This window comes from Oxyura jamaicensis, chromosome 2 (assembly GCF_011077185.1).
Source record: "Oxyura jamaicensis isolate SHBP4307 breed ruddy duck chromosome 2, BPBGC_Ojam_1.0, whole genome shotgun sequence".
NCBI classification, from domain to species: domain Eukaryota; kingdom Metazoa; phylum Chordata; class Aves; order Anseriformes; family Anatidae; genus Oxyura; species Oxyura jamaicensis.
Window position 1 is genome coordinate 156,562,083 of NC_048894.1, and position 13,804 is coordinate 156,575,886.

The 13,804-nt window shown below is 42.7% G+C and overlaps 1 protein-coding gene across 13 annotated transcripts in view; it reads left to right on the forward strand.

Moving 5' to 3' along the window:
* ADGRB1 (adhesion G protein-coupled receptor B1) overlaps positions 1-13,804 on the forward strand; it is a 252,847-nt gene that overhangs the window by 223,549 nt on the left and 15,494 nt on the right. For 9 of the 13 annotated variants that reach the window (XM_035316249.1, XM_035316251.1, XM_035316252.1 and 6 more), the window contains 4 exons: positions 4,498-4,669; positions 6,608-6,703; positions 9,353-9,407; positions 13,030-13,709. In XM_035316249.1, the coding sequence (XP_035172140.1) occupies positions 4,498-4,669; positions 6,608-6,703; positions 9,353-9,407; positions 13,030-13,709 (1,003 nt within the window). Of the gene's footprint in view, positions 1-4,497; positions 4,670-6,607; positions 6,704-9,352; positions 9,408-11,978; positions 12,041-13,029; positions 13,710-13,804 lie in introns of those variants that run through there. The other 4 variants (XM_035316253.1, XM_035316259.1, XM_035316260.1 and 1 more) reach the window with 2 other exon arrangements.

Genomic DNA, 13,804 nt, shown 5'->3' on the forward strand with positions numbered 1-13,804 from the left:
GAAGGAAGGAAGGAAGGAAGGAAGGAAGGAAGGAAGGAAGGAAGGAAAGACTCTTCTCATACATCTTATGTCATCTGCGTCTCTTGTGTCAGAGGGATTAAGGGGTCCCTTGTGTTAAGGGAATTTTCTTGGCTCAGACTCATTTCAGGAAATCTTGGGTGTCAGTTTTTTTGCCCAGTATTGTAGTCCAAGCACTGATGTGAATCACCCCGTCTGCACATGGCTGATTTTATGAAGGAGACTGTTCAACAGGAACAGTGTTGTTTGCATCGTTCAAGGAATTTGAAATTGGATTCTTAACCTGTGGACAATACTTAGCCCCTGCGGGTCCTTGGGAGGTCAAAGAACTATTTCCCTTACTGGGGGTGAATAATCAAGCTGTCTTCCCATATCTGTTTCATTTCCTGCTTAATTCAGAGGTGTTTGATCTCCTGTTCTCCTGGTCATTTCATGCAGATTGCAGCAAGTGAGAGTAGAATCATTTTCTGGAGAAAATAGAAATGATATCTTGTGTTTCTGTGCTCCCCGTGCATGGGATCAGTATGCACAGTGGCTCCCCTTTGCTAGGTAAAGATTTCCTGTCTTGGTTATACAGGCATTAAGTTAAAGGGGGTTCTCTGAACTAGCCCTAAAATTGGGGAAACGCTCAAGGTCTTGCTTTTAGGAATAACACAAGTTAGAGAAGGGTTAAAGCACAAGATTTACAATCAAGTAAATCCTTGAACAGTGATTTTCCTGTAACAGAGCAGCTGTGAGGCAGGAACTGTAGGTTTATAAAAGTAGTGGAGCCACCTTGTCTTCACAACATGTGGTGAGCCATCGCTTATTTTATGTGTTGAAGGCCAGAAACCATCTTCCTTTTTGGAGCTCTTCTCCAGGAGCTGCTTTTGGAGTTCTGAAGTTGTTTTTTCCTTCTACTGTTTCTTGAGCTTATTGTACTGGCTGCCCTGTCAGCCTTGAGTAATGAGAAGAATTGATTGCTTACGTCTTTAGAATGGCCCTTTACATCTTTGTTGGCATGTACTGTGTGTCCCCCTGCACTTGTCTTGTCAGGGCACAGGCCTCTTAATCTTTCCTCATGTAGATCTTTGTTTCCCAAATCCATTTTTGCTCTTTCCATTGCTATTCTCTAAGCCCCATCAGTATATCCTGCCCTTTAATTTAATTTTATTTTTTTGCAAAGATTAAAACTCCCCAGGCTGCCAGCTAGCTAAAGAACAAAACCACTGCTAACTTTTGATATTTCTGACCAAAGGCCATCATCTGCTTGCTGGTATGGCTGGGTCTCCTGTGAGGTTAAGTCTTTGCCCTGCTACATAAAGCTGTGGACACCTTTAATGTGTGTCCATATTGTCACGTGGCATAGTAACTATACTTGGTTCAGTCCTGCCGAATAATATTGTCACGCCACGGTCATCGTGCAATAAACCAGCGTCGTGCTTCCATGGCACAATGTCATGATCTTCCCTTCATATTAGCTGCTCATGATGAGTGCTGTCATGTACGCAACAAATGAAGCAGGATAAATCAGTAGGATAAATGCCTTCTTCATCTGCCAGCCAAAGGGATTTGTCCTTTGTCCCAAGCAATACGAATCGTGGATTCATTGATCGTAGATAATCCATAACGAAGAGCTGTTAAGTCATCGCAGTGTTGTTATATAACAAATGATCATTTCATTTCCCATCACGTGGCACCATAACGTGATGCTTCTTAGGTCCTATGAGATTTCCTTGTACCTTTTAAGAATTCCTCCTACAAAAGGGGCACACAGAAAAGTGGCTGAAGTGTGAGTTCTGCTATGAATTCAGCTCATGGCAGGTGGAATTAAGGGCAATGTCACAGGAAAACCACTTATCTTTCCCTGAGTTTTCTTTTAAAATTTCAGTCTAGATATGATTTTTTTTTATGGAACTTTTTTTTTTTTTTTGAATGTAATATTTCAAAGGCTAAGCAGAGCTCTGAAAGTGAAATTAGAGTAAGTTATAGTCCTATGACCCATTGCCATCTGCCTCCTGAGAAAAAAGATTATGCATTAAATGTCAAGCAACATTTCCATAACATTTGTAAGGGATGAATATTGTTGAGAAGGCATCTGCAAGATGAATCACAAAGAAAGCAGACAGTCAGGCCATACTCTTAGCTGGTGTAAGACAACTTAACTCGGAATACTTCTGATTTATGCCAGCAGAATATTTGGCATAATACTATTTTAATCATCTGAGTTGGAAGTGTGATGTGAGCTGTGCTGCTCTGAAGGTTGTTTACACTAGAAGCGATAGGGAAGTCCACCAGGATGTCTTGACTCAGTAGAGTTGAACAGTTTGTCCACATTGAGAAACTCAAGACATGGGGGTAGGGAAGACTGAATCCAGCATAAAGAAGCAGGAGCTCTGAAGGTTCCCCCCATAGTTAGGGAATATTGCATCGGTGTTGTGGGTAGCAAATTCAGACTGACGCAGTGCCTGGTTAAAGCAGAGTGTTTGCATAATATGCTGGAGCAGGTTTGAAGCCAGTGGGTTGAAGTCTCACCTGTTGCTAGAGAAAATTAGAATTTACCTCTTCAGCAGCATCCTTTGCATGGAAGACACATCTTGAGCAACCTCATCTTTCCATTTGGCTTTTCTACACCTTTGATTTTTTTGCTGCGCGTACTACTTAGCCAGTTTTATTCATGCACCATTGCAAATGATAGCAATGAAAAATCTTGCTTATTTCAGTATAATGAGACAGATTTCAGGGAGCCGGGAGAGAAGTGGAATACAAACATCTGTTTGGCAGTTGTTTAGTTGGTTGAGGGTTGTCTTTGGCTGCTGGTTCTTTCTTAATAATGCTTTAAAATTATAGCTTCTGTTGGACATTGAAGTCGAATTTATTCTATATAAAATTAGAGTATATCTACATTATATCTGGCCCTTACCTTACAAGGAAGCCTCATAATGCTTAGTTTAGTTGAAAAGATTTTATGCCATTTAACGGCTCCCTGAGGGAAATCACATGGATTAAAAACACCACCAAGGAACACATCTGAGTCTAAAAAGGTTGTAGAAATATTTGCAGTCATAGCACCATTATGATTACAAAAAATAACCCATCACTTCAGTACGTGGTCATTGCGGCAGAACTGATGTAACAGTCCTTGAAAAACTCTTTAGGGCGTTACATCTTGATGTCCATACCCGTGTCCAGGCTCCAGCTTTGTTCAGGTAAAACTCTCCCTGAGCTCTGTGAGAGTGGTACCTGGATAACCAGCAAGTAAACATTAAAATCTTGATCATGTATCAGAAAATGGTAAGCAAGTCCCATGTAAGTACTGTAAACCGTGTGTCACAATACCTGTCCTGTAATTTATTGTCTTACCTGTATATGTTTGTTAGTGAATAGCTTGAGGTTTTCTACTCAGGAAATCCCGAAGCTCAACTTGTTGCTCAGTCTGTGCGTAGCTCTACTCTTATTTGTTAGACAGAAGCTCACAAAGGTATTCTTCTGGTACTCTTGGTGCACCAGGGCTGCCAAATATATAGGACAATAGACAGCCTTAAATCTCCATTGCTGTTAAAATTGTTTGGGATGCTTTTGGTGACAGAGCTGAATGGCTGGATAGCCCATGGAAACAGAGCTGCCTTCTCATTTCCAGAGCCACCAGCCACTGAAAAGATGGAGGTTCATGCAACAGTGCTAACAGTGCAGGAAGTTTTTGGTTCTGTGAATTAATAAGTGGCTTGAATCTTAAAGGAGTCCCCCAAGAATAAAGATATTTGCGATACTTGCTAAAGATAGAAGCAACCGCAGTTCTTTTCAAAGTGTTCAGATGGGCAGTTCACACAAGAAAACTGTTTTTTTTCTGTTCAAAGATGATCTGAGTTAGATATCAGCTCCTGTAATGCTTATTGTGGAATTGTAGGGACCGTCAGCTACGGGGTAAGGGAGCAACAGCAAAAGATCAGTCTTCACATCAGCTCTATGCTTGTCTGCTTTAGTCACTTGAAACCGTGACACGTCCCCACCTGTTGGTGTCTTCCATGTGCTCTGGAAGTCCAAGTGTCTGTAGCCTGAGTACTGACAGCCATCGTGACAAACCAGCCTCTGCTGCCACTGTTCCCCTTCCCTCTGGCAACCCACCGTGATTGTTATTTTGTCTCCCCTCCTTGGGAAACACCACCCTTGTGGTGTAGTGACGTAGAGTGGGAAGGGCGTGAAAGGGGGAGTGAGGTATCTGCATCCTTCCTCCCCACCTCAAGTTTTATGCATGATTGCACCATCGGCTAGTAGTCCCTCCTGTAGAAACTGTGTGTCACCTGTTTTGGTAGCGTGAGTGTTGCAAAGCATCTTCCTGCTTCCCTGTGCCAGGGGGCTCAGAAGATGTCTCGCCATAAGTATGCATTTGCTGGAGATGTCTTCTGAAGCCCCATGGGATCAGGAGGCTGAATTAGCATCCCACGTGGGAGCAGGTGAGGCTGAAGTGGAGCTGAATTCTCGTTTCCTCTCCCTTAACAGGGCATCCCTTTGGAGCTCCTGCGTGGTCCTGCCTCTCCTGGCTCTCACCTGGATGTCTGCAGTTCTGGCAATCACAGATCGGCGGTCGGCGCTCTTCCAGATCCTTTTTGCTGTCTTTGACTCACTGGAGGGCTTTGTCATCGTGATGGTCCATTGTATCCTTAGGAGGGAGGTGAGCAGGATGACTCGCTCTCTTCTGTAACTTCCTACAGAAAATGTCTGAAAAATGCCTGCTCAGCCTGGTAGCTTTTCTAATCCTAAGTGCTTTTGCCTTCATGTAGGCAGTGCCCAAAGAAATGACCATGACATTATCAGTCAGAAGATGGGAAGCAAGAAAGAATGAACCAATGGTTCTTACGCCAAGTGTCCTGTAGAGTAGAATTTGGGGGACACTCTTAGATTCACTTTTTTCTAGCTCAAATGCCAGGTTTTGCTTGCTAAACACCAAAATTCTCTTTAATATTTTCATAAATGACTTGGATGTAGGACTGGAAGGTGTTCTGAGTAAGTTTGCAGATGATAATAAACTGGGAGGAGATGTTGATTCCCTCAAGGATAGAGAGGCTTTGAAAAGAGATCTCAACAAATTAGAGCTGGGCAATCACCAACAAGATGAAGTTTAACAAGAGCAAGTGCTGGATTCTGCACTTCTGGGAAGGGGCAACCTTGACTGTATGTACAGACTGGGGGACAAGAGCCTGGAGAGCAGCCCCACAGAGAGGGATCTGGGGGTTTTGGTTCATGGCAAGTTGAATATGAGCCAGCAGTGTGCCCTGGCAGCCACAAGGGCCAACTGTTGTACCCTGGGGTGAAACTCAAGCATGGCTCTGCTGGCTGGGCGAGGGAAGGGATTGTCCCACTCTGCTCTGTGCGGGTGCAGCCTCACCTCAAGCACAGTGTACAGTTTTGTGTACCACAATATAAGGACATAAAACTGTTAGAGAGTGTACAAAGATGGTGAAGGGTCAGGAGGGGAAGACGTATGAGGAGAGGCTGAGGCCCCTTGGTTTGTTCAGCCCAGAGCAGAGCAGGCCAAGGGGAGGCCTCATGGGGCCTGCAGCTCCCCCACGAGGGGAGCGGAGGGGCAGGCGCTGAGCTCTGCTCTCTGGGGACAGCGATAGGACCTGAGGGAACAGCATGGAGCTGGGACAGGGGAGGGTCAGGCTGGGGGTTAGGGAAAAGTTCTGCACCAGAGGGTGGTCGGGCACTGGGACAGGCTCCCCATGGTAGTGGTCACAGCACTGAGCCTGATGGAGTTTAACATTCATTTGGACAACGCTCTCAGACACAGGGTCTGATTTTTGGGTGGTCCTGTGTAGAACCAGGACTCAGTGATCCTTCTGAGTCCCTTTCATCTCAGGATATTCTATGAAACTTAATATTTCCAGAATGTTTACATCTCTCCCTCCCCAGTATGGATTATTAAGAAAACCAATTTTGCTTATTTGATTTTGAGAGGGGCAACTTGCACCAAGGTTTATAGCATGATTGTATGTTGGCATTAGCACATAGACATTAGAGCTAGAAAGTAATGTTAGCGGTAATCAAGTGAGGAAATTGAGTAAATTTTCTCCAGCCTCCCTGTGGAGATTTAAAACGGTAAATTATATCAAGGAAGAAAAGGAAAAATCTTTTATGTTTCTTTTATTCTTTTCATCCTACTGAGTGGAAAGACTATTAATAACAGAGACAGGAAGCCCTTTTTTCAGTATTCATTTTATCTTCTTACAGCTCCTTTAAATTAAGTAAAACAGATTAATTCCTTATGTCAGGCCAATGAAATCAATGGAATTACAACACTGGCTTGGCTGAGACTCCTTCGTCTAATTGCATTATGAATATGGGCCTGCATTTAGCTCCCATTGCAGTCACTGGCATTATTTTTTCCATTGATTTCAGTGAGTTTTGGATCAGATATACATTACAGCTGGTGTTGGATCATAACCAAAAATTGTAGAACCTAATAGAACGATTTATGCAATAGCATCCATCATAAAGATATTGTGATCTACCATGGACTATATTTTTGTTGTTGTTGTTTTCAGCAGAATCTAATGTGTTTGATTCTTCTCTCTGGTTCTGACTTGTGCAAATCCATTTGCTCCTACAGGTCCAGGATGCTGTGAAGTGCCGAGTCGTAGATCGTCAGGAAGAGGGCAATGGAGACTCTGGGGGGTCATTTCAGAACGGACACGCTCAACTAATGGTAGGGAAAACTACCATCTAGTCTGTTACTAAGGGACCTATGGGTATCTTTTACATGTAACTGATAAACAAAGGGCTCTGTCCATCATGTATTTTACAATCATCACTCCTTTTTCCTTTAAACCTGCACTTGATCAAACATAGTGTAGGCTTTTTCACACAAGCCCTGTTTCTTTTAATCGTAACATTCAGGAGCTCCAGCTTACTGGGTTTTGCAGACATCTTGGGGAGCTCCGTCCTTTCCCAGAAAACACAAAAGGCAAATATATCTCCTAAGTCTCCTAGACCTTTTTATCTTCGTCATAGTGCCTCATCCTAGCTGGAGCTAGGAGGCAATTTTTTTAATACTGATTTAATCACAGTGTGTTGGATCATAGTCATTATTATAAAGATACTGTCTCAAGCACACTTGTTTACATTGCTTCACTGGGAATACAGTTTAAGCACTGTAAACCCTGCTCTTGTTGTGTAAATCCTTTACAAACAATCTAGATAAGACAGTAGGATGATAAACTATGGGGAATTGTCTTGCATTTGCTTTGGTGTTATGATGTGTATGGCACAGGAGGCATTTAATTTCTGAAACTGGAGTAACAACATCAGGACAATCACTTATAAGATTTGAGCAAGTTCCTAAAACATCTAGTTAGTATTAGACCTATATCATGGCCTCAGGAATTTTTGCCAGTCACTCGTGTGCTAAGCCAGGTAGCTTGTGCTTGCGTACAAGGTCTCATTTCAGTCCAAAGCTCAATCTTGAAGTCAAGACATTAAGGCATATGCTATTCTACCACATCTCATATTTAAAAACAGGTGCCTCATTTCTAATTTAAATGTGCATTCTTCTGATTTTCACACATTTATTCTGTCTATGCCTACTTATGTTTAATTACAAAGGCTCTTGTGTGCCTCCTGCTTTAGCCCCTTCAATAACAGACAATGATCATAACCAGTCGCAATCTTTCCTGCAATAAGTTAACACGCTGAGCTATTTTATTCTCCTTCTGTCAGACATTTGCCGTCAAATTATTTCTATAACCGTTTTCCACATGTCCTTCAAACTCTCAGTATCCTTTCAGGTCGTGGACACTGTATTTGTTATTCTATTGTTAGCATCCCAAGAGCTATATTCTGAAGTGTCAGATTTTTCTCCCTCTGTATTCCTCTGCTTTCATTTATTATCAACCATCTTGCAAAATTCTGTCAGCTACAAGTTTTTAGCTATGAGATTACATTTACTTCTGCACTGTTGATAGACATGTTGAGAAGTAGAGAGCTTGCAATCAGTTTCTTTACATCCAAGTACAAAGAGCTCCCAAACCCAGACATGAATGATGACTCCTTGCTGATATTTTAGAGGGGTACAATGTTATTTTATAGTCACTGAATTGTGCTGTAACCAAAGAAATCAAAGTCTTTGAAGGACAGCATTTTTGCTGTTACCTTTTCCACTAATCTCAAAATCTTCTCAATTTATTAAAAGAAGCTTAGCTGAGTAAACTGTTTTCCACAAAATCTTGTTGACATTTATTAAATATAAACCTATTCTTTGTTTATTTATTTATTGGTGGAGCTAGCACAGGTTGTTCAGTTGCATTTTTTCCTGAAACTCCTATCATCAAAATGTGATTACATTTTTCTTTGTCATCCTTGCCCATTTTAACATGAGCCCCATATTATTTCTCTTCTACTCCTTTCAAATTTATTTGATATTCCAAACAATTTTCTAGTAAATTAGCATAAGCAAGGTTGACATAATTACTCATAATTCCAAAAACTCTTGGTTATCAACCTGCTAATACTAAAATATTTATCCCAGGGCAATGGGGATGTTATTTTACACACTCTTCTTAGTATGAAATTGGAATGCATTTCAGCACATTAATACAATTATTTTAAATGTCTTCTTTCTGAAATGATACTAGAAATAATTAGTGAACTCTTCTACCTTTTGCTATTCTGTGGTCTTCCCAGCACACCCAATTCTTTAAAGTGTTATCTGCTACAAGCTTTTGAAAATGAGTTTATTCATACTGAGAGAAAGGAGTTTCATTTGCCTGTACAGACCACAACCAAAGTTAATCAGCCTTTGTACCTAGAGGGACCGTTAATTGTATATTTTAAGAGATTTTAGAGTTTCAGAAGATATTTAGGAGTTTAAGAAGCAGAGACATATTTCCATTTCATGCAATTTTGTGATAAATCACAAGAAATTCCAGTAAGTATGGAGCACTATCAGCAGCATCTGCAGACCTTTTTAATTGGTGGAGGAGAATCCACTTGGACTAAACGTGGGGAGATATGTCCAAGGCAGATCAGGCCAGGAATCTGTCCCCCAGTTTAATAGAAATATCCATAAACACGTTCCAGGGAGATATATTAATTTGGCAGCTCAGGAATTAGCTTTTGGATGATCAGAAGAATCCAGGTGACAAGCAGTGTTACAGTGCCTGAGGTTTAAGAGCTGCAGGTGGGAAAAAAAGCAGTCTGTTTGACATGTTTCAAAGACTAACTGAAATGTCTCTCCTCCCCTCTTCTGGCAGTGATTATGTCTGGCTCATGAATTAAAACATTTTTTGCGTTTTCCAGATGCCTTTCTTTTCCCCATCACCTCCTTTTGACCACGTCCTCTGTGTTCTCTGTCTTTCAGACCGATTTTGAGAAGGACGTGGATATGGCTTGTAGATCAGGTGAGCACATCACAGGTGAGAATCAAAAAGTGACCTGGTTTGGGGATTGAACTAGGCCATTTTTTTTCCCTTTCTGCTTTATTTGTGTATGTCGTAGTGGCTTGCATGTGCGTGTGTGGGCTGCCCTTACTCTCAACCCTGGCCAAAAGAAAGCAGCTCCCTTAATTCTCCCCTGTGCTTGGCTTAACCTATTCCTCTCCAGCTCTCTTGGTCTTCTAGCTAAGGTCAAACCTTGCTCTGAAGTATTATTTCTTACCTATGGTCCATGCAACACAGTGGCAGAGAAGAGAATCAAGGAAGAAGAGATTGGTTCCATCTCTTCCTGCTGTGATCCTTCTTTGCTGTAGCAAGCCCTGTCCAAGGCCAGCCTCAGACAGCTGTGTGCTCGGGTGGTGTCTTTGAGAAGGTCTGGACTTTGGAGAGCCTTCCCAGCATCCCCCCTGGCCCCTTGCACACCTCTAGTGCAGTAGTAAGCTGCCTGTTCATATGGAGGTGGGTCAGGTCTCTTCTCCTGTGCTTCCACTTTTCTCCTGTGTGTTCAATCACACACGCTCTTTCTGACTTTGAAGATATGCATGGGCCAACTGTCCCTGTCCCCAGTAAGTCCCTTTTCTCCCATGCCCCTGAGGGTGTCTGCATCTTCTGAAGTCTCCTTGGCTGCCTGGTTGTCTGTGCAGGTTTTGTCTGATCCTGGCATGCCTGACCATTTGGCTGGGATTTATTTTTTATTTTTTTCCCCCTTTGTAGATATTTAGGCTTTCATTTACCTTCCCACACTTGTCCCCTTCCCCAAGCAAGAGAAATACCAGCTCGCTTGGCACCTGCACATGATTCACATCTTCCAAACCAGGATCTCTCCAAGCCAAAGACAGTAAATACTATGTGTGCAGTTCCCATCATGGGATAATTTCTCTCTCTTTTTCTCTGTATTACTCTTTCTTGTCCTATTCTCATTCTCTCATTTTCTCCCTCTCTCTTTCTATCTACATCTGTCTACCTGTCCCTTTCATTTATCTTTATCTAATCCATCATTTCTTTATCTGCTTCTAATGTGTTTATCTATCTTGCATCTCTCTCTATCTTGCAATCACTTATTTGTCTCTGTCCTCAGCTGTCTGTCTTGCTGTACCTGTTGTTTATGTATTTCTATCTCTGTCAACATTTATCTCTGTCGCTGTGTTTCTGTGTAGTGTCTATCACTGTCACTATCATTTATCTATCTAATATCTATCTATATCATCTGTCTTTTTCAGTCCTTCTCTCTGCCTCACTCCCTCTCCCTATGCCTATCACAGCCACAGTGTATTTATCTCACTTAGCCCTGTGATATCTTATTTCATGGTCTCTTTCTGTCCATTTATCTCTTTTCAGGGTCGCTCCATTTTTTTTTCTCTGTTTCTCTCTGTTTCTCTGTCTCATACTCTATAATTGTATTTCTCGCTGACTCCATCATCTCGTTTGTCTTTCTCCTTCCTTTTTGACACTGAAGACCTCAGTTCAAAAATACCACGTGCTAAAGACACGCACGTGAGACCAGGTCTGACTTGAATGCATGCTCAGCAAACACGCATACCCAACCAGCTACCTAGCCAGCAGCCCACTTTGTGCTGACAGCCAAGGCAGACCCTAGACTCCTGCAATCAGGAGCTGTTCTGCATCTATTACTGAGGTTCTTACTTCTAAACTGAGTTTCCCAAAGGCAATGCAGAAGACCCTGGATCAGCAGCTCTTTAACAGCCTAGTCCTCCCTTCCTTAGCTCCCTCCTTTACTTTTTTTTTGCTTGTTGATGTCTGCCTGAGGAGATAAACCTCTGGTAAAGTGCTGTTAGTCTGCACCAAGCTAATTCATAATAGTCACCGTTTTGGAGACCTTTCTGTACGGTGCATCAATGGTCTTCCTATGCATTCTGCTTCTTTGAATAATAAAAATTACAGATCTGCCCATTGGTTCCTGGCCATGATTTGTCCTGGAGGCAGCAGCTCTCGTGCTGCACATTGAGATACACTTGATAACTCATAATCCAAGCTCATAACTTGGATTCACTGGTAGGATTTGGTCCCTAGCTCAATGTTGAAAGTTCACCGCTTCGTGCTTGGAGATAGCTAAGAGCAAACCTCTCCAAACCGACTTCGTGCAGCCTGCGTGAGCAAGGAGAAGAGCCTAAACCACTGAACCTTACTGACACATCCTAGCTAAAGGCCTGAGTTCAGTAACACCTTCCTGCACCCTACGGTATAAATACATTATAATTCTCTAATTTGTCCTAGTGTGTCCTCTAGCCATGTCAAGATAACCGTGGCTGCCATAGGTATGCCCTGTGTGTGAAGCTTTCAAAACTTTTTAGAAGTTCTTATATATAGGTTGAGAAGTTCTCAACCTGCCTTGCCTACTCGGTAGTCTTTGAGGGCATTTGAGAGCATGAGCTGGCAGAAAAATGGGTACGACCCCAGTCCCATGGGATTCCTCTGCCATGTGTCAGGTCACCCCAAAGACCATTGTCTCTGCTCCACAGGAAAAAAAGAAAGAAAAGAAAAAAAGAGAAAAAAAAAAAGGTAAAAGGTCCTCATTGCTTTTTTTTTTCTGAGATGGGAGAAAGGGGAAAAGGGGAACACAGATTTGTATCTCCTTTCCTGTGCTGAAATGCTGGGTAAGTATCCTTCAGTGCCACGCCACTTTGCCCCTGCCCCATAGTCAGTGTTTGCCATCCCCTGGAGACATCAAGTCTGATGGCATAATCTTCTTAAGGTCTTTGCTGCAGCCTCAGATCAACCGAGCAATAGGTCCTTGTGCTCACAAATGAAGCAATTGTTTTCTTGTAGACTGTGTGGTATGGGAACGAGTGTCTGCGTGTCCCGTATGTAGCTCCTAATCGGCATGTTCACCTCATCCTCAGATTAAAGCCTTCCTCTCCTCTTTAGGAATATTTGTGGAACTCTGTTTTGTCCCCTGCACAAATTGAGAAGCCCTAAATAATTATCTCTCACAAAGGCTTGGCATGATTATTGGAACATAAGCTTTATGGAGAGCTCTTCAGAAATTGATAACAAAATGCGATGTGTTTTAAAATACCAAATCCTGAAACCATCCCTTGGAAAAGATCAACCTGAAGTAATTCAGCAAATTAAAAAATAATAATATATATTAAAAAAAAATACATTTGAGCTGTTGATAGGGGTGCATTTCAGCTATTTTCTGATTTAAAATACTTTTTTACATGAAATCAGTCTTCTACGTGAAACAATCTGCTCAGCCATAGGCTCGTAACTTATGTGTACGTTACATGTGCTAAACGTGTATTTGCTTTTTGAGATACTGTTATCAGTATGATTATACATGTGTTGGTGTACTCTGGAGTTTTGGCCATGGTTGGGCTGGGAAATTCTCAGCACAGAGAAGTCTCTTAAGATGAAGGATCTTTTATCCTCCCTAGTTTTAGTTTTGCCTTCGGCATCCTGGACTAAAAGGAAAACAACCACAAGAAGAAAGAACGGTATTAAATTGTTTGGCCTTTGCAGTCTGTTTCCAAGAGGTCCAAGGGAACATGCTAGCATGGTGTGACCGTGGTCGGTGTTTTGATGTGTTAAAAAAAAAAAAAAGCTGAGGTGAGGTGCTAAGGATATTCGTCTGTCTCCCTAGTGCTGAATAAAGACATCACCACCTGCAGGACTTCAACCATCACAGGAACACTGAAGCGCCCGTCACTACAGGATGAGGAGAAATTGAAACTCAATCACCAGAAGGGGTCCTCAAACTTTAACAGTCTTCCAGCCAACGTCTCCAAGATGCATCTGCAGGGCTCCCCGCACTACCTGGGGGCCATCAACCTGAACGAGTTCAGCAATCACAGTCTCACCCTGAAGAAGGACAAGAACCAGCCGCCCAAATCCATCTACATCTGTGATGGGGACATCTTCAAGAAGTTGGACTCAGAACTCTCCCGGGCCCAAGAACAAACGCTGGACACCAGCTATGTCATTCTGCCTACCAACACGTCTACCTTACGGGCCAAACCACCCAAGGACGAGAGCAAATACAGCATCAATATTGACCAGATGCCCCAGACAAGGCTGATCCACCTCAGTATGGCTACTGACCCAGGCTTTGTCGTCAAGAGTCCTCCACGGGAGCCTGTGACCATGACTTGCAGTGAGGTGCAGGGTTCCTCCATGATACAACAGCAGCAGCAGCTGCCCCCACAGAATATCTCCAATGAGTCACAGATTCCCAACAGCCTGTGTGACACAGGAGACTCAGGGAACTCAGGTGTGGTGTCCAAGAGTGAGACCGTCTCCACCCTCTCCATGAGCTCCTTGGAGGTGAGCATGTCAATCCCTGTGTTGTTCCCAGCTCGTGATGATGCCCTGATAATGGCCACACCAGATGTTTTGAGAGAGGAGTCCCAGGGCAAATG